The sequence below is a fragment of the Lotus japonicus genome, chromosome 6 (genome assembly GCF_012489685.1).
Source record: "Lotus japonicus ecotype B-129 chromosome 6, LjGifu_v1.2".
Taxonomy (NCBI): Eukaryota; Viridiplantae; Streptophyta; class Magnoliopsida; order Fabales; family Fabaceae; genus Lotus; species Lotus japonicus.
This window is the reverse complement of record NC_080046.1, coordinates 59,477,483-59,498,549: the sequence shown is the minus strand read 5'-3', so window position 1 is coordinate 59,498,549 and position 21,067 is coordinate 59,477,483. Positions and strand designations below refer to the sequence as shown.

Below are 21,067 nucleotides of genomic sequence, written 5' to 3'. Positions count from 1 at the left end.
AGTTACACCACTAAAAAGTGGTGCATATTAGATATTAGGTAGACCCCAAAGGAAATTTGTTTTGATTTACATGCTTTAACTTTAATATTAAACAAATGGCTTATGACAAATTAGAACTTTGTAATCATTTTTTGTTAAAATATTGTATATTAATTTTTTACATTTTATAATTCCTGAATTGTAACTACACTTCTTTACTTTTTTTTGTCTCAACTACACTTCTATACTTTAGAGTTGTGGAAGTGCAAGTTTGGAATTTTTATTTCATAATTGTTAAGTCTCACAATAATTATAGATATGACTAATAGAGTATTTATAACTTCCACCATTATGATTATATACTTATACTCCAGAGAAGTTCTTTAAAAGTCTTTTATGAATGCTTGAGTTGGAGTTGTGGAAGTGTAAGTTCTACATTTGTTATTTCATGATTGTTAAATCTCACATTAATTATATAAATGATTAATGAAATATTTATAAGTGGGAGGATAATATATTAATATCTACCTTTAAGCAATTTGTGCGTTAGGCTCAACTAAAATTTTAATATTTCAAAAACAACTTTTCTCATTCCTGCACACGAAGTTATGAAATTAAAATCCTATAATAATAATTGTGGATGAAGTATATGATGTAAGAAAACTCTTACAAAACTTGTAATTCATAAAAGAATGTTGTGGGTATTGCACCATATACCACTGAAAAAAAAAACAAGGTTATAGTTATAAGTTATAACAGTTATAACATCCTCAGTGATATTTCAAGTTTTGTAAATTTTAAACCAATCTAGTAATGGCATGGTACCCTCCACCACTCCAACCAACTCTTCACCACATCCTCTCACTCCTAACCTCTAGCCCACCACCTCAACCACTAATTTCCTCTCCACTTCCTACCAACAACCAACCACCATCCCCTTCACTTGCACTACCGTGGGCAACACGCCAACACCGCTTACCCAATCCACACCCATAAACAAGACCCTTCATTGTACGGTGATCCAATCAAGCCATCTATGGTGTATTTGCTCCTCTTCTCCGTTTTCCATTCTCATTCACCACTCCATTATGTATTATTCCATAAATCTTGTTCTTCTTCCTCATCTAGTCATATCAATCCCAACCCCAACTCCATCCTCATTGCTCTTCTCGATTCACACTACACACCAAAGCCCTATGAATAAGCATCGAGTGCTGGGCTCAATCGCATTATTCGATAGCTCGACAATGTCAAAGCGATTCGACATAGGCAATAGCTTGTACAAATGAGGGTACAATGGTCTTAAGGGGGTTTGGTAGGGCTTTCGTGTGCGGTCAAGGCCAAGATGAAGGGTGTGAAGTGTGAACAACTAGGTCAATGAGGTTTGGTTGTGTCGTGTAGGTGGGTAAGGCTTTTGGTATTGGGTTGTGGTTGCATATTGATGTCCCATTAGGTAGTGTGACTATTGGGGTTACACGATTCAGCTATACATCTTTACTCGGCTGGTTAATTAAATTCGGCCGACGATATAGTTAGAAGAAACATAAACATATTTAACCCAAAACAAATTTATGAATATTACATTATTGATCAAATTGTGAGTTTGATCGTAACCAAACAGCTAGAAGGATGTCGGTGCGTGCTGTGGCACGGCCATTACCGTTGAACTCTCTTCATATTCCCTCCGACCAACTGCTACGACAAGACATTTCCCATCTCAACTCCCTCATCACCTCCCATGTCCGCCGTGGTGACCCTTTCTCCGCCTGGAGCCTCTTCCGCTCTCTCCGCCGTCTGCGTTCAGACATCGATGCACATACCTTCACCCCTCTCCTGCGTCCATCTCCTCTCTTACTCGTCCCCCAACTCGGTAAACATCTACATGCCCAGATGGTTAGAACCGGTGCGGATTCTGGGACCGTGGCGAAAACCGCACTGTTGAACATGTATTCACGATATGGGTCTTTGAGTGAGTCCATCAAGGTGTTTGATGAAATGGGTCACAGAGATGTTGTTGCTTGGAACGCTTTGCTTTCGTGTTATTTACGGTGGGATCTTCCTGGTGAGGTGATTGGTGTTCTCAGGGAAATGGGGAGGGAGAATGTTGAGATCAGCGAGTTTACTTTGTGTTCAGTGTTGAAATGTTGTGCTTCTTTGAAGGCGGTGGAGCTTGGTAGGCAGGTTCATGGTTTGGTGGTGTCTATGGGGCGTGACTTGGTTGTTTTGAGCACTGCTCTTATTGATTTTTATTCCGGTGTCGGGCGTGTTGATGATGCTTTGAAAGTTTTCTCTAGTTTGAAGGGTTGGAAGGATGACATGATGCATAATTCATTGGTTTCTGGGTGTATTAGGAATAGAAGGTATGCTGAGGCATTTGAAGTTATGAGCTTGGTGAAGCCCAATGCTGTTGCACTCACTAGTGTTCTTGTGGGTTGCTCTGAGAATTCGGATTTGTGGGCAGGGAAACAGATACATTGTGTTGCTCTTCGTTGGGGTTTTACTCTTGAGACCCAACTATGCAGTGCCCTGTTGGACATGTATGCGAAATGTGGGAATATTTCGCTTGCTCGGTCACTGTTTGATGGAATCTGCCACAAGGATGTTATTTCCTGGACTTGTATGATTGATGCATATGGAAGACATGGGCATGGGCATGAAGCTGTTGAGCTGTTTCGGAAGATGAGGGAGGATGGAAGCAAGGTGTTGCCAAATTCTGTGACTTTTTTGGCTGTCTTATCAGCTTGTGATCACTCTGGACTAGTGGAGGAAGGCAGAGAGTGTTTCAATTTGATGAGGGAGAAATATGGTCTTGAACCAGACCCGGAGCACTATGCATGCTTCATAGATATCTTAGGACGAGCTGGTAATATAGAAGAAGTATGGTCTGCATATCACAACATGATTGAGCAGGGTACTAGGCTTACTGTGGGAGTGTGGATAGCATTGTTGAATGCTTGCAGTCTCAATCAGGATGTTGAAAGAGGTGAATTTGCTGCAAAGAATCTCTTGCAGTTGGAACCCAATAAAGCTAGCAATGTCGTGCTTGTATCCAATTTTTATGCAGCCATTGGTAGGTGGGATTGCGTTGATGAAGTGAGAAGCATCATGAGGACAAAAGGATTGGTCAAGGAAGCTGGGAATAGCTGGATCAGTAGTGATGTGGGATTCAATCTACATGCCAGGTCACTAACTGCTTGATTGTTCACCTTGACAATTGGTAACTAGAGATTTTCCTGCTACTGGGTGATTCCTGCAGGAAGGACAATTGACCCAGACAATCGGAGTGCGCACTTCGATCCACTCTGCGCTTAGGAATTCGAGTGACATTGACTGAACTTGGGACGCTTCGAGCCTTCGATCTCTTCATATACGAAGAGATACGAAACAGACCAAGGGACACACTATCTAACCTAACCCCTATACACTATATATTCTTGGTAATTTGAGCGTTAGAGTGTCTTCCGCCAGCAGAATGCATCACATTCACACGAACGTCGGATGAGCAGCTACTAAGCATGAAGCAACCTCCAAGCAGGGAGCATCACCACCATTGTCACCACTATATATGAAGAGTTACACTCGACTTGTAGTTAATAATTGAGTGAAGCTATTCTGTGCGAAGAATTAATGCAAAAACAAAGAGGAATATGCTTTCAACCAATCAAATTGGTTTTACATTTCGCCGAATAATCTTCGTACTAATTAGGATTTTCCTTAATAGTTAATTCCTTTAATTAAACTAATTTACTTTGTTTTCCTCTTGTAACTAAAAAAACTAATTTACTTTTTAGCTTCAATCTATAACTATTATTTTAAATATAAAGGATTGTTAGTATATTTATTTATTCATAAAATATTTAGCAATGAACAAATAAAAACTAGGAAAGCAGCTCAATTGAGCGCTTATAGCCATAAACTCTTATGCGATGAGCGCCTATCCATAAAATAATTTGAGAAATTTATTGAAATAAATTGAAAGCATATTATAAATGAGCAGAAACTATTCCGAATAACTTACAAAAATTAACAAAATAGCCTGTAAATAGGCCATAAGCTATTACATATTCTCATTCAAACACTTGCAAATGCATTAATAAGAAAAATCAGATGACAAGAGAGGGACAAATCCTTGACACATCTTCAACCCAAAAATTGTTAGGATAAGATAAAACTCAAGCCATACCATACTGTTGTTTCGCCTAATAAAAAGACAATTAAAAAAGAAGAAAACATCAAAGACAAAGCAAAACACTCATGAAGAAGGGGGCCAAAATAAGAAACAACAACACCCTTCTTCTGCCATAGCTCAAAATGATTCAAGCAATTTGGAGGTCCTGAGTACCAAACATTTCCCTAAAGTGGTGATTGAGTATGACTCGGTTGAGGCTATTGCAGCAGTTAATGCACCTGACACTGGTTAATCCTTACTTGGAGCTAGTCCGTGCCATTCATCGTGGGATCCCAACTGAGATAAAGGTTAAATATCACCATGTCCTGCGGGAAGCCAACCCCTTGGCGGAGTGTCTTGCTAAATCTATTCATTGTCGTAGTCTTTTGGTTTAGTGAGGAGGCTCTAGCTTCTTTTCGTGCTCATGTAATTTAGCATGTTTTCGCTTTCGGGGCCATGCCCCTCCATGTAACCAAAAAAATATACACACGCAAAATAATTTTATAATTGTTATATTATTTTCATTTTAAGGGGGAATGTTACGTAATGTTAAAGAAAAAAAGATTTTATCGAAAAAATTAAAAATGCACAATGCATTATCTTTTTTTTCCTCTTTGATTAAATTTTTTGGAAAATTTCAGTACGAGTCCTCTGAAATCTGAAATTCTTATATCAGAGGACGATCCAGAGATTGAAGAAGAAGAAGAGGAAGAAGAGGTGCATAGTCCACAGTTGCTGAACTGTAACTGGATCTGGCACGAATCGAAGAGCACAAATGGTGCGAGCGCGCGATTGAAGAAGACTCGCGAATCCAGAGATCCGCGTAACCACCACCATCTCCGTTCACGATTCGCCGGACTCAACAATGGACAAGTCAAGCGCTCTGGAGTACATCAACCAGATGTTCCCAAACGGTATACATCTCCATCGATTTCAATTCAATTGAACGCTCTGTGTAGTTAACCACTGTGTTCTATGATTTCTCACATTTTGTTACTCTGCAGAAGCATCGCTATCTGGTGTTGAGCCACTCATGCAGAAAATCCAGAACGAGATTCGGACTGTTGATGCTGGAATCTTATCTGCTGTTCGCCAACAGGTAAAAAACTGTTCACCATTCAGCATAATTTGTTTCCACAATTTTCCGCTGATGCCTCTCCTTCTCTTATTTCAGAGTAATTCAGGAACCAAGGCGAAAGAAGATCTCGCTGCCGCTACGTGTGCCGTTGAGGTATGTCTGAGACTCTGAGCTTGTGAAGTAGTTGTTTGCTTTGAAGCATGCCTTGTTTTGGGGGTGTTCAGTGTGTATTTTTAAGCATTATGGTTTTCATAATGCAGGAACTTATGTATAAGATTCGAGAAATAAAAACTAAAGCTGTACAGAGTGAAACGATGGTTCAAGAAATATGTCGTGACATTAAGAAATTGGACTTTGCAAAGAAGCATATAACTACCACTATCACTGCGCTCCATCGTCTTACGATGCTTGGTAAGTCTTGGTTCTTTAGGTTGCTAGATTCAGCATTTCAGGATTTGTAGCTCTAGTTCTTTAGATATGTTGATTAGCTTGAACAAGTCTAGTTCTGTAGAAACACAATTAGATGGTGTATAATTATGTTTGTTTATAATCTTGTCATTTCGTGGAATATAGTTGTCTAATTGGAAACATGCGTAATCTATAAATTACTAAAAAAATGCTGACTTTTGAGGATTATTACTTGACTAGAGACGGGATTGGTATGATTTAACCAACTTTGCTTATACACCATTTTAATTATTTTACCATAAACATTCAGACATCATACAATTCTCCATAATCGACTACAGAAAACAACTGCCAAGTGAGGATGCAATTGCACATGTATTTCTGTATTTGAAACATTAGCACTAGTGAGCCATTAGACCATTTTTCTGATACAAATGTTTAAACTAAGTGGTGCAATTTTAGCTTACTATTTCTAAATGAGAAATGTACATCTATTCTATAGGTTTGTTACATAGTTGATAATTTTTGAAATGTATAGATTTTTTAAATATTTTTACTTCAACAAGCTTACCTATCATATGGCAGTCTCTGCTGTTGAACAGCTTCAAGTCATGGCTTCAAAACGCCAATATAAAGAGGCAGCTGCACAATTGGAGGTATCCACTCTGTCTTTACAGTATTGTTTTTTAACTGCTGCTAACTTACTGCATTGCTATTTGCCGCCAGCAGTGGATTGGTGTTTTATGTGGGTGTTGGGGGAACGGGGTAGAAAGCAAATCTATTGTGACTCTGAAGGAGTGATGGCATAATGCTATTTCTGGTTATTGTATCCGTTTGGGTCGTCTTTGTAGTTTAGGAATTGTTTCATGTAATTGGGGTTTATCTATGAGTTATTTAGGACTACCCAGTTTATTATTGAGGACTATACTGTTTAGTTGGTTAGATCATTTTGATTCTTAGTTTGGGTTGTTTCTTTTAGCATTTTGAGACTTCCAGTTCTCTATGCACACTGGTTAATCTGACTTAAATTCTTAACTTTTAAGCTTAATAATTAAATTTGAATGATAATTTTTTGTGTACATTTTTCCTAATAATTTCTGAATTTTTATCCATGCCATGGAGAAAGTAATGCCTTTTTTTTCAAGAAACTAATGTACTCTTTGTTGTTGTGCCTATTGATTTTTTGATACTGTAATCTTGAATTTCAGGCAGTGAACCAGTTATGTAGCCATTTTGAGGCCTATCGAGATATTCCAAAGATCATAGAGCTGAGGGAGAAGTTTAAGAATATCAAGCAGATCCTCAAGTCACATGTGTCTTCTGATTTTTCGAGGTATATTGTTACTGATCTCCATCTTCTCCTGTGTTTGAAAATCTCCATGGGCACTACAGTGTCAACTGGATATACAATGCCCACTTAAATAGCTCATCTGAGTTACGTGTTTGGAGGCTTCCACCCTCCTTTGTGATTGAGCATCTATGTGAGGTGTAAGGACTTGCTAGTGTAGGGTCTTGTTTTTTTGCTGTCATCTTCCTATGTAACCAAAGGAAAAAACCACCTTAACTATGGAAGCAGCTTGGTTCTAAAGAGGTTATATGTAACTGGGTTTCTCAATTTTCTGTTTTTGTCTCAGCTTAGGTACTGGAAAGGAGACAGAAGAAACCAATTTGTTACAGCAGTTGTCTGATGCCTGCTTGGTTGTTGATGCATTAGAGCCTTCTGTCAGGGAAGAGTTGGTAAACAATTTTTGCAATAGGGAGCTTACTTCGTATGAGCAAATTTTTGAAGGAGCCGGTGTGTTTTACTTATCTATAATGAAAATTTTGTGTTCGGTTATTCATAAAGTTTTTTCCTAATGTCTGTAAATTTGACTTTAATTTTCTTTTTTATCACATCTTTCAGAACTGGCAAAGCTGGATAAAACTGAACGAAGATATGCATGGATTAAGCGCCGAATGAGATCAAATGAAGAAATTTGGAAAATCTTTCCATCTTCATGGCATGTTTCTTATAGGCTCTGTATACTATTTTGCAAAAAGACGAGGTATGTTATTTATCTGTTCATAGAACCTTAGTATTATAAATGGTGAGTCGGTGATAGATCTTTGAGGCCTTCTCCAGTACAAGAAGCCATGGCCATTGTGAAACATGATTACTTCTAGTTTGTTGTAAAATGTCATTTTAATATGTTAAGTGAATATTTTTTTCTGCTGCAGTTATTTAGACTTTATTTTCCGCATCTGTCTGATATTGAATTTACGACATCAAATTTAATCAAGTATCAAAATTTTGAGATGTCTTTGTTGTAGACTTCATGCGGTAACTGGTATGTTTTACAAAAGAAAGGCGATAGAATTAAGCATTTACCAGAATATTGTGCTTTTTCATATGTACTGGACTCAGTTCAGGGTTACTATGTACAAAAATATTATTGTTTTTATGATACTTGTCTCTACAGGAAACAACTTGAAGACATTCTTGCTAATCTAAAGGAAAAGCCAGATGTTGGGACCTTGTTGCTGGTAAGCCATCATATAGTGAGAAGCTGACATTGTTGTTATCATAATTGCTTCACATGCTATGGTGTTATGCAGCTACATTTTTTTGCCAGCTGCCACTATTTCTCATTCCTGGGCTTTTAATTACAAAATAAATGTCGATGGTTAATTTTTCTCAGTTATGGTGGTTATTATGCATAAGTTCTCACATTATCCTGGAAACACTTGGATTTTAATGTGTTATTACAGTGTTTCGTATGTTAATTTCCTGCAGGCTTTGCAGCGAACTTTAGAGTTTGAGGATGAATTGGCTGAGAAATTTGGGGGAGGAACTCAAAACAGAGAAGTTGCGAATGCAATTGAAGAAATAGGTCGAAGTGCTAATTCTAGCAGTAGTGCTTCTGATATCAGGAAGAAATATGAAAAAAAGCTTGCTGCGCAACAAGGAAGTGAGAGTGAAGTATGTTTTGTGAAGTGCTGAACTTGACAATATTTGTTCATAAGGACTTATTCAAATTGAATTTATCAAGTGACCACTACATTTTTCTTTTGTATCAATAGGAGAAAGATGGAAGTAAGGATCTGGCTGTGCCTGGAGCTGGGGTATGGTTTTATATATCTGTTTTCTTATACATATAATTGATTTTAAAGGTTAAGTGCATGTATTTACATTTGTGGTGTTTGAGGTGTTGTCATATTGACATAATTGCTTTTGGGATTAACCTTCTCGGTTTGTCTTCCTGTCTTGCATTTTTATCATGATTATTTGATGTGGCTCTTTATCCAATAGTTCTAAGTTTGTCTCACTTGCTTAATATTTTAATCAAAAACTCAAAATGTGCTACATTACATCATGATATTGCTTAATATTCAAATTTTCAAACTAGAGTTGTGGTTATTTTATCCTGTTTTCCTTCTCAAGCAGAGCCCTGAAAATTCATGGAAAAATATGTTCTTTATTTCAACACTTCTGTTCTTTTGACCCTAAGTCTGAACTTATATACTGAGTCTTGTCATGCAGTTGCCTCTCAGTTATTTTATAATTGTTTCATATTTATCAACAAAATGGAAATAGGGAAATGGAAAAGCTGGAAGTACAAAATTGTAGATAAAAAATAAGTCAAGTGAGGTTGATGTAAAGAAATCAGTTGTCTCTTGGTATTTATTTTCTCTGCTGTTGGTTGTAACTATGTTTTTCTCAGAGGTGTTCTCATTTTATTCCTATTGATCTGTTTCTTTAAGACTGACCTCATAGACATTTGATTGTTTGGACAGTTCAACTTCCGTGGAATTATTTCATCTTGCTTTGAACCTCACTTACAAGTATACATAGAATTGGAAGAGAAGACGCTAATGGAAAGTCTGGAGAAACTTGTTCAGGTAATTTGTTCTTACGTTTCCGATATCTTCTCTTTGATTTCCTTCTGTTTTTTTTCCTGGATTAAACATTTCATTTCATCCACTATAGGAGGAGACATGGGATATTGAGGAGGGAGGTCAGAGTAGTGTTTTGTCCAGTAGCATGCAGGTGTGTCACTAAACCTTTTTACATGTTATGTACTTATGCTATAGAGCACGGTAATTTACCTTTCTACCCTATTTCACGTGTTATGTCTCTAGATTTTTGTCTTAAAGATGGTATCTGATTATTAACTGTTGCAAAAGAGTAATGTGGTTCATAGCTTAAATTGTCCCCTACCCCGCCCTCCCCTGTTTTCTTTTTCTTTTTTTTATGACTTGTTTGTTAAGCTCGTGTTTACATGGTTGTCTTTTGTCATTCTACACAGTTATTTCTTATAATTAAGAGAAGCCTGAAGAGATGCAGTGCTTTGACAAAGAACCAGACACTATATAATTTGTTGAAGGTAAACTCATAAATCATAGACTTTAATATTTCTGTTTGTATAAAGTGGTCATATGTGTAAGTTTTCTAACTTCATTTTCCCCTTTATCTGTTTTCATTTTTTTGGTGGTTGTTTTGAATCATGTCCAAATCTGTGGATTTGCTTTAAATGTCCTTCAGAATCAAACTATTGTTTCTTGTTATTTTCTATGTCAAGTTATTTGCTTTTATCAATTGAACTTCTTTAATAAAGTAAAATAAAAACAAGAGAAAAAAAAATCCTAGCTTAAATAAAGTTGAAGGATTCAATAAATGATGTTTGTGATGAAATTTACGCTAAATAGCCCACTCTTGAGGACTAAATAGTCCTCAACTTGAAACCAACACTATTAAAAGAGCCAAACTTAGTAGGGCATCATGCAAGACTCTTAGGCTTGTGATGGTTGCTTCATGCATTTTATGATTTCATTCCTTTTCAATCTTAGGTTTTCCAAAGAATTCTTAAAGCATATGCTACAAAACTCTTTGCAAGACTCCCAAAGGGGGGCACGGGAATTGTTGCTGCAGCCACAGGCATGGATGGACAGATAAAGGTATCTTGAAAGGAATTGAGTTTTCATTATATGTGAGAATATTCATGTTATCAAAGAACTCTCTCTCTCTCTCTGTTTTTAATCTTTGGAAATGTTGAACAGACATCTGATAGGGATGAAAGAGTGATTTGCTATATTGTCAACTCAGCCGAATATTGCCACAAAACGGTTAGTTTCTTTATCATTTCTTCATGCAGTTAATAATGAGTAAATACCGGTTTTGCAAAACTTTTGCTAACTAGCTTTGTACTTGTCAGGCTGGTGAACTAGCTGAAAGTGTTTCTAAAATTATTGATCCTCAATTTGCAGATGGGGTGGATATGTCAGAAGTACAGGTAATAATGTCTTTTGATAAATAATGTTCTTTTCAACAGCTCTCTTTCTTATGGAGCTATGCAATTATGCAGGATGAATTTTCAGCTGTTATAACTAGATCATTGGTAACCTTAGTGCATGGCCTGGAAACCAAATTTGATATTGAAATGGCTGCGATGACACGCGTTCCATGGGGTACGCTTGAAAGTGTTGGCGATCAATCAGAGTAAGCTGAACTCCTTAATAAATCTTAACTATTATTCTTATTCTTATTCCTGACAAAGATCCAAAGTTTAATTGTACAATTTTTCTTGCAGATATGTTAATTCTATAAATTTGATTCTAACCACTAGCATTCCTACACTTGGAAGTCTTCTTTCACCTCTATACTTCCAGTTTTTTCTTGACAAGGTGATCGACTATAAAATTCATTAAATACATGAAACTGTGTTTTTTTAAATCAACCTTGGTGTTGAGGGTATTTTCTTTTCTAGCATTAGTTATAGTTCTATAATTAATGTAAGTATACATTGATTTTTTTGTTTTAAATAACTATTTCTGATGAAAATGCCATTGTATTAGTTCATATTCATCTTCAACAGTGTTTGTGGCATGACAATTTTTGCTTATTCTGGGAGCATTTGTGAATGTTTATCTATTGCATATTAATATTTTTCTAAGTTTCAGGCTTCTGACTCAAGTCCAGTCAATTTTCACCTATACTGCGTTTTTCTGTTATGAAAATTTACTAAATTTTAGTTTTGATAACATCTCCTATAGTTCATCAATTTAATCATCCGTAATTATTCATATGGTATTTAGTTGTCTGCTTTAAATCTGTTCTTACATTTATTATCTGCAGCTTGCATCATCTCTCGGTCCACGCTTTTATTCTAACATTTTCAAATGCAAGCAAATATCAGAAACTGGAGCTCAGCAGGTACTGACTGCTTTTTTGTTTATCCTTATAACATTAAGAGTAAAGTCACAGAACTTAACTTCAGTGGGAAAGAGGAAGGAGGGTTAAGTACTGTACGAGTGGAGGTTAAGATATGCTCCAAAAAACCCAAAATTCAAAATACAAAAGGAACAAAAAGAAGGAAAACGAGTGAAGCAAGTCTTTTTTTTAATCAAAAGATGAATTTTCTATCATCAAATTGGGATAAATCTATCTCTGTCCAAAAAGCTAGCTCATAAGGTAAAGATTGCCCAAGCATTTTTATGAGCTCTACTTTGGTCATATCTCTCTAGTTGATGTGGGATCTCAAGTTCTCAACACACCGCTTTCACACTTAGAATTGGATATCTGGAGCATGGAGATTAAGACTGTTTTTTTTAGTATTTTTACTGCAATGGTTAAGTTAATTGTAGTGGGAAAGTCGGAGGGCCAGGTTGATTTTTGGACAGCTGTGGATGAACCAATATCAGATCTCGGGTGGGCTCCATATGAAGTTTGGGCGGTCTAACTTTACTTCAAAAACTAACTCGGGAAGTGAAGATTGCCCAAGCCTTTATAAACTCTACTTTGACACATCTCTAGTAGATGGAGGATCTAATCAGCCCACCATCTGATTTAGGGGAGAGTCCTGAATAAATAAAATTTTGGATAAATCCTAACTATGAAATATTTTTGACATTGTGACAAGTGTCCTTTGCTTCCTGTCGCAAGCAAACAGGTTATTGAGGATGTGTTGAAACTAATGCAATAATATTTAGCTTGTATTTACTATTTTTGTTACTTTGAACCGCTTTCCGTACTTTGGGCTTCGAGACCAACTTGCTTTTTCATTGTTGATTTTTTTATTATAATCTGTTTTCTGAGGAGCTCATTGGAACCTTATTAATGTAGTTGAGGAACTAATAAAGTGATTTCTGCAGATGCTTTTGGATACACAAGCTGTTAAGACAATCCTTCTTGAAATTCCTTCCCTTGGTAGACAGGTGAACTAGCTCTTGCCTATATTAATTGATGTCACTAATAGTACTGCTTAAAATACAATAAAAATTATCGCCATCACATAACTTGTGATGGTGTGGCCTCTCTTGCTCTCTCCCTGTTGTAGTTTGTACCTAGTGAATCTAACATCTCAATTTCACATTTTTAGGGGATTTTTGTTGGGTTGTGGTGCAAATTCTTTTTTTTACCAGAAGCATTTAAATATTTTCTTACTCTAATTCCGGGATGGACAGTATTTGTTGTTAGTAAAGCTTTAAAGGAAAAATAGACATACTTATCTGGATTATGATTTGATATTTTAGAAAATCAAGCTGAATCAGAAATTAAACAAGCTTTCAGCTTTTGCTGGTTACTGTTGAAAACTCTATTCTATGAATCTCATTCTCATTGATTTTCAAAGTTACTGAATACAAGAGTGAATACAGTTTATATAATGAACACTCTAGCTTGTCAATCAAGCTAACCAATCTTCACAAACTCTAACAAATGCAGTTATGACAACTCAGCATGACAGCTAAGCAAAACTAACTATGACAGCTAGCATAACTAACTCTAAGGCTGACTGTATACACAGTCAGCAGCTACTTAATAGTAGCTTCTACTACACGGTATGAGATGTACTCTAATAGACCCCCTCAAACTCAAGGTGGGTGAGAAGGAACTTTCTCAATCACATTAAGTTTGGAACGAAGAAGCTCAAACCGGGTAGGAGAGAGGGCTTTAGTGAAGAGATCTGCTAGCTGATCCTCGGAAGGAATGTGATGAACAAAGAGTGACTTGGCAAGAACTTTCTCCCGCACAAAGAAGATATCAAGATCCATATGCTTAGTTCTGGTGTGAAGAACCGGACTATGAGTAAGAGCAACAGCCCCCATATTATCACAGAACACTCTTGGAGGAGTAAAGGGAACTTGAAGTTCCTGTAACAAGGATTGAACCCAAAGTAACTCTGCTGAGGTATTGGCCAAGCTGCGGTATTCAGCCTCTGTGCTAGACCTAGCCACCAAGGTCTGCTTCTTGGAGCTCCAAGAGACTAGATTGGGACCAAAAAAGACACAAGTCCCTGAGGTTGATCGTCTGTCATCAGGATCTGATCCCCAGTCAGCATCACAAAAGGCAACAAGGGGAACAGAAGTATGCAAGGAACAAGGTCTAAGATGAAGACCATGATGTAAAGTGCCTTTGAGATACCTAAGTATGCGGTTCACTGCCTTCCAATGATCTTCCAAGGGCTGACTGAGAAACTGACACACTTTATTTACAGCAAAACTAATTTCTGGTCTTGTCAAAGTAGCATACTGCAGTGCACCAACAATTGATCTGTATAGAGTAGGATCTGCAAAATAGTCTGAGCCATATTTGCTTAGCTTGGCACCTCCAATCATGGGAGTAGAAATGCCTCTAGCATCCCCCATTTCTGCTCTCTCAAGTAAATCAGTAATGTACTTTGTTTGAGTTAAAAGTAAAGACTGATCCTTCAAGTGATGAACCTGTACTCCCAAGAAATAATCAAGCTGCCCCAATTGCTTCAAAGAGAACTCTGAATCAAGGTTCTGAACCACTTGCTGAACCTGAGGCAGTGAATTGCCAGTGATGATAATGTCATAAACAAGAATGTAGATGCAGCACCCTTTAGTGTAAAATGTGAACAAAGAAGGATCACATTTGCTAGGAGCAAAACCATACTTTACTAGGGCTGCTCGCAGCCTCTCAAACCAAGCTCTTGGAGCTTGTTTGAGGCCATAGAGAGCTTTGTGCAGCTTGCACACAAGAGACCTATCTGCACATTGAAAACCAGAGGGTTGAGTCATATAGACTTCCTCTTGAAGTGCCCCATTGAGAAAGGCATTATTCACATCAAGCTGATGAATGTGCCACTTCTTAGTGATGGCCAATGTGAGGATAATGCGAATAGTTATAGGCTTCACCACTGGAGAAAAAGTTTCAGAATAGTCAAAACCTTTCACTTGATGATAACCCTTGGCTACCAACCTTGCCTTGTATCTATTGATGGTCCCATCTGGATTCTCTTTAATCCTGAATACCCATTTACAGCCAATAGGCTTCCTATCCTTAGGAAGAGGGACCAAAGTCCAGGTATCATTAGCCATTAAAGCATCATATTCTGCCTGCATAGCAGCTTTCCACTTAGGATCCTTAAGAGCTTGAGTAGAGGTTGTAGGTTCTGCCTGTGTGAGAAGTAAAGTAGGAAACAACCTTTGCATAACAATGCCAGACTTTGCCCTTGTTTGCATGGGATGAACATTCCCAATAGGCTGAGGAATAGCTCCAGTAGAAGACTCTGAGTGATTGTCCACTTGGTTGGCTGAACCAAAAGATGAGGCAGGCATAGAGGAGGGACTAAGCTGCTGTTGTACTGAAAAGTCACTATGATGACTAGCCTCTGAAGGTGAGGCAGAAGCTGCAGGAGGGTGTGAAACAGTAGCAGCAGGTTGCTCAGCAGTCACAATAGTAGGAACAATAGAAATAACTGAAGAAACACATTGGTCAGAACCAACAGCCTCAGAAGAGGGAAACAGAAGAGGGAAACATATGAGAGTATGGGAAGTTGAACTCATCAAAGACCACATCTTTTGAGACATAGATCTTACCCTCATTGTCCATACACTTGTAACCTTGATGTTGTGAAGAATATCCCAAGAACACACATAGCTTAGATCTGAGAGACAGCTTAGAGTGTGTATAAGGCCTTAAATGTGGATAACAAGCACAACCAAAAACCTTAAGCAGGTTGTAGTCAGGTTGTGTGTTAAAAAGCTTGAAATGTGGACTCATGTTGCCTAAAACTGAGGTAGGTAATCTGTTAATAAGAAAAACAGCTGCTAGAAAGGCATGATCCCAAAACTGATATGGCAAATGAGCATGTGCTAGCAAGGAAAGACCAGTCTCAATAATATGGCGATGCTTTCGTTCTACACTACCATTTTGATGATGTGTATAGGGACAAGTTAGTCTATGAACAATCCCTAATTTTGAAAAATAGGGTGTGAGTGGTTTGAACTCTGTACCATTATCAGTTTGTACAGACTTAAGTTTCATGTTAAATTTCAACTCAACCATAGCTTGAAACTGGAGAAAAACAGAACATGTATCAGACTTCTTTCTCATTGGAAAAATCCAAGTGAAACGAGAGAAGGCATCCACACAAGTGAGAAAGTAAGAGAAACCACAAGAAGATTCAATAGAAGCAGGCCCCCATAGGTCAGCAAAAACTAGTTCCAAAGGTAAAGTATAGACAGTATTAGAAGAATGAGAAGGCAATCTATGTGATTTGGAAAGACAACATGCTGAACAAACAGTGAACTTTGTTTTATTAGGTACTAGAATATTACAAGAAATTAAAGCTGAATGTAAAGCCTCATGATGAGGATGACCTAGTCTAGAGTGCCATAAACCATAAGAGGTTGGGCTTACAATAGTAGATGACTTGTTACTAGAACTAGGAACAGTAGAACTAGGTAAAACAGCTGACAAGGCAGAAACTGAGTCTGAAACAGCAACTGGAGGCAAGGAATTTGGAACGTGAACAGAAGATCTCTTGGAAAGAGAAGGAGTGTGCATGCCTTCAAAGACATACAAGCCATCTGGACCAACATGACCTTTAAGAAGAACCCTAGAGGTGACCTGACATTTCACAACACAAAAAGAGGAGTGAAACTCAAAGTAAACATTATTATCTCTTGCAAATTTACTCACACTAACCAGATTTTTGGTTATATCAGGAACTAAAAGCAGATTTTTGAGAGTGAGTGTGGTGTTAGTATGATAGGGAGAGGGAAAGGAAGCAGATCCTATACAGAGGATTGGCAAACCTTGTCCATTCCCCATGAAGATGTGATCATTACCAGCAAGAGAAACACTATCTGAGACAACTGATGCATCATTAGTCACATGGTGAGTTGCACCAGAATCAGGGAACCAAGTGCTCAGATTTGCTGAAGCAGAAGAGCCTCCTGCTTGTGATGGACCTGTGATCATAGCTTGAGGTGGTCTTGCATTGTAATTCCCAGGTCTGTGCCCTCCACTTGTGAACTGAGAAGAGGATGAATTATTCCAAGGTGTACCAGCAAAAGGATGAAAACCAAACTGCGGAGGACCAAAAGGAAATCCTGGAAAAGAAGAACCAGGTCCAGAGTATTGCTGTTGTCCAAACTGAGTTGGATTTCCAAACTGAGGAGAACCACAGTAAGGAGAGAAACCAAACTGAGGCATAGGAACCATAGGGAAATTAGGAAATTGCACTCCATAACCTGAGTTCATGCCAAACATGCCAGTAGAAGGAGTGGAAGATGCACGATGATAGCAGATACTGGCATCATGACCATACTTCTTGCAGATCTGACATTGCACACTGCGATTGTTGCCTCTGCCTCCGCCACGTCCATTGTAGCCACCGCGAGAGTTGTTGCCTCCACCACGTCCATTGTAACCACCACGACCACGCGAATAAGAGAAACCACTGCGCTCATCACCGCGCTCATCAAAGGAGCGCTCCTCATAGGAAGAATCGACGGAGCTGGAAGCATAATTTGCCTCAGAAGGCACCGGCGAAGGCGCCGACGGTGGAGGTTGCGTCGCTGGCGGCGGCGAAGCCTGCGTCAGTAGCGCCAATGGAGGATTCGCAGTAATCTGACGAGATCGAGCTCGATCTAGCCGCGCTTCATGAGCGATAATCATCGCTTCGATCTGCGAGATTGAACTCGGTGTTTCACGATTATAGACAATCGTTTGGAGATGACTGTAATCCTCTGGCAAACCATCAAAAATTGCTTCCAATTGTTCACGATAGGAGATTGGATCTCCAATAGTGATCAACGCATTAACAATCGACTTGATACGTTTGAGATACTCGGAACACGACTTCGATCCCTTGGAGATGGATCGAATTTCAGATCGCAATTGCGTTGACTGTGCGAGAGAGTGTGCTTGGAAGAAATCGAGCACTGCCTCCCACACTTGCCACGACTGAGAACAGTTCACCACCGTAGGAAGCACCGATGGCGAAAGAGACGAGAGTAACCACGTGAACAGAGCAGAGTCTTGCTGCTCCCAGATTTGATATGCAGGATTCTCCACTGCATTCACACGATCTTCTTCACTGAGAAATCGTGGTGGAATCTCAGGACAAGCAAGATAACTCTGCAATCGATGCGTACGAACGATCCCTTCCACATGCTGCTTCCATGAAAGGAAATTCGTATCATCAAGCTTCAGTGAAAGCTTGTGAACAAGAGTTGAGGAACTCAACTGTGGTTGAGCCACTGCAACTGGAACCGGAATCGGAATCTCAGGAACTTCTTCAGCCATGGTGAAGAAGATGAAGAAGAAAAATTTGAGAAGAGAGACCTCAAGGATCGTACCCTGCTCTTGATACCATGTTGAAAACTCTATTCTATGAATCTCATTCTCATTGATTTTCAAAGTTACTGAATACAAGAGTGAATACAGTTTATATAATGAACACTCTAGCTTGTCAATCAAGCTAACCAATCTTAACAAACTCTAACAAATGCAGTTATGACAACTCAGCATGACAGCTAAGCAAAACTAACTTTGACAGCTAGCATAACTAACTCTAAGGCTGACTGTATACACAGTCAGCAGCTACTTAATAGTAGCTTCTACTACACGGTATGAGATGTACTCTAATAGTTACCCTTTCCCACTTGTATTATATTTTATCGCACTGAAAGAATCTACTTTACAAGCGGTACTGATGCACAATATCTATCAGTATAAACTATTTCTACTTTATTGCTGAAATCTTGAGCTAGAATGGTGAGAAAATAACTGGTTGCTTGATATTCTAAATTACTTGTACACTAACAAGGAAACAATAATGGACTGACTATCTGGACCAAACAGCTATGTTGTCTCACGTAAAGTTATAAACTATATTCCACCGCCTAGACTAAAGATCTCCTTCCAGGAATCTAAAATCTTTACAACTCACCTTTGTCAATTAAATACTGAAAACAATATAATTCTGTTTCCATTTCTAATTGTTGTTGTGTTCTTTTCACCGGTTTATTTCATTACACTAACTGATTGCTTATTTTTGCGACAGACATCAGGTGCTGCTAGTTATTCCAAGTTCGTAAGCCGTGAGATGAGCAAAGCTGAGGCTCTTTTGAAGGTTTGTTGTCTATTTATTACCAAAAAATTTGTGTAATAATAATTTAGTTTGTTTTGATTAGGTTATTTTGTTTTCAAAACATTTTAGAATCAAAATCTGATAGAAGGAATTTTGAAAAAAAAAGATTATTCCCTAAGGCTGCATTTGATGCATGCTGAGAGACAGGATAAGTAGAAGAACACATTACAAATAGTTTAATTACATCATCACAATTTTTTTTTCTGTTTGGTCTTTGATGATTGAAGCACAGCACAAGTAATTTTAAGGGAGATAAGGAGAAAAACCGAAAAAATAATGGAGGAGAGTTGAAGGAGAGAAGGGTTATTGAGAATAGGAAAACAAGTTGGGTATTTTTCACTTTTAGATGTTCAAAAAGTTGTCTCGGTTCATTAACGAGTTTTTGAAACTTTTGGCTTATGCTTCATCTTTTGTTTTATTCTGTCTCCTACTGTTTAAAAATCAAATATAGAACAGGTAATTTTTGTAGCAAATAACCAAACATGCACTTGGTTCCTTCTGATTCAAGTTTGTGCGGTTATCTCTATGTATTAGGTTATACTTTCTCCAGTTGATTCTGTAGCAGATACCTACCGTGCATTGCTACCTGAGGGTACACCCATGGAATTTCAGCGAATATTGGAGCTTAAGGTTATAATTAATATTTCTTGCTAGTTCTTCTATCAATTTCTCTAGTTGGTTGATTAATTGTTCATGCATTATTTCTTTGTTCTGGACCTCTGATCATTGAGATAAAGTACACTGGGCTATATAATGTTCTCTATTGCTGATGTTACAAACCTTGCCGTAATTCTCATTGCTAAAGTATTGGATTATAAGAAGATACAGATTTGATTGCTGAAGAGATGAGATTGATGAGCACCATCTAATGTCTAAATCAGACAGATGATGTAAAACAAAAAAAAAAATTATGATCCATTTCTTAATAAGCAATTGATATTCATTTAAGTTAAAATTTATGGTCATGATTTGTAAGTTATGCTTCCTATTGGAATGACTTATGCCTTGTGTTTTCAGGGTCTCAAAAAAGCTGATCAACAAAGCATACTAGATGACTTCAACAAACATGGACCTGGCATTAAGCAAACTCAGGTTTCGCCTGCAATTGTACCTGCTCCACCTGTAGCTCCTGTGGTACCTAGCCCCGCAGCTGTCGGACTCGTCGCTTCCCGGGAAGATGTTCTAACTAGGGCGGCTGCTCTTGGACGTGGAGCTGCCACCACAGGGTTCAAGCGGTTCCTAGCTCTAACCGAAGCTGCCAAAGACAGGAAGGATGGGCCTTTCCGAAAGCTTTTTAATCCGTAATGAAGAGAGTGATACAGATACAACCCAATTTTTTTTGACAGAGACCAAGAAGCTTTTACTTTCTTATCCCCCTTTGTCTAATTTAGTGTTCTGTTTCTTTTTGTTTATCTTCTCTGATTCTTTTTGTAAGTTTAATGTCATGTTTATCTATATTTCACTCAATCAAATGGAAGCTGATTTTGCGAATAAAGAGATGTCCCAATTTGCAGCATTCTTCGTGTGGCTTTCAAGGGACTTATCGGAGGGGATAGTTTTTAACTGCTCTCTTTATTAGGTGGTCACTTTTCTTGAAACTCAACTCAAATTTTGCCATGCCTTCACTCAAATTTTACCAATCGTTGACAATCATCTTAAGTTATGGATAAAAACAAGTTTGTAGGAAAACAAATATCTCGAAATTTTTGAAGCCATCATGTCACATCTTACAACCTATATTCTATCCGACTAGTCCTACTTATGCCACATCTCCCTAATTATTTTTTTAGCCAAGAATTTAAAAGGAACCAAAATTTCTTATTAATTAGACTTGGAGTTGCTTACGTCATCCAAGGTAATATTTGGTAAAATTATGACATGCGTCATGAGCGAGTTAGAATTTTCTAAGACATGTTAAAATATTATTGACCAATCAAAACTAAATCTTTTTGGTGATTTTAGACTAATCCATTAGGCTTGGGTGACAATCTCATAAAATTTAATTAAGTCTATTTCTATTTACATTCTTAATATTTATAAAAAGACAATTGT

General features: G+C 37.9%; 2 protein-coding genes across 2 annotated transcripts; both read left to right on the top strand.

Moving 5' to 3' along the window:
• Positions 1–1,433: 1,433 nt before the first annotated feature.
• On the top strand, positions 1,434–3,742 carry LOC130726532 (pentatricopeptide repeat-containing protein At5g66500, mitochondrial). Its single transcript, XM_057577808.1, has one exon. The coding sequence runs from the start codon at positions 1,609–1,611 to the stop codon at positions 3,175–3,177; it is 1,569 nt and encodes a 522-aa protein (XP_057433791.1). The 5' UTR covers positions 1,434–1,608; the 3' UTR covers positions 3,178–3,742.
• Positions 3,743–4,786: 1,044 nt separating this feature from the next.
• LOC130722362 (vacuolar protein sorting-associated protein 53 A) lies at positions 4,787–20,510 on the top strand. Its single transcript, XM_057573064.1, has 24 exons — positions 4,787–5,061; positions 5,152–5,246; positions 5,322–5,378; positions 5,486–5,636; positions 6,219–6,289; positions 6,842–6,966; positions 7,268–7,428; positions 7,537–7,678; positions 8,093–8,156; positions 8,407–8,592; positions 8,694–8,735; positions 9,408–9,512; positions 9,601–9,660; positions 9,920–9,997; positions 10,461–10,568; positions 10,671–10,736; positions 10,826–10,903; positions 10,976–11,109; positions 11,201–11,294; positions 11,746–11,823; positions 12,762–12,824; positions 18,929–18,997; positions 19,550–19,645; positions 20,033–20,510. The coding sequence occupies exons 1-24, from the start codon at positions 5,013–5,015 to the stop codon at positions 20,318–20,320; spliced, it is 2,460 nt and encodes an 819-aa protein (XP_057429047.1). The 5' UTR covers positions 4,787–5,012; the 3' UTR covers positions 20,321–20,510.
• Positions 20,511–21,067: the final 557 nt, after the last annotated feature.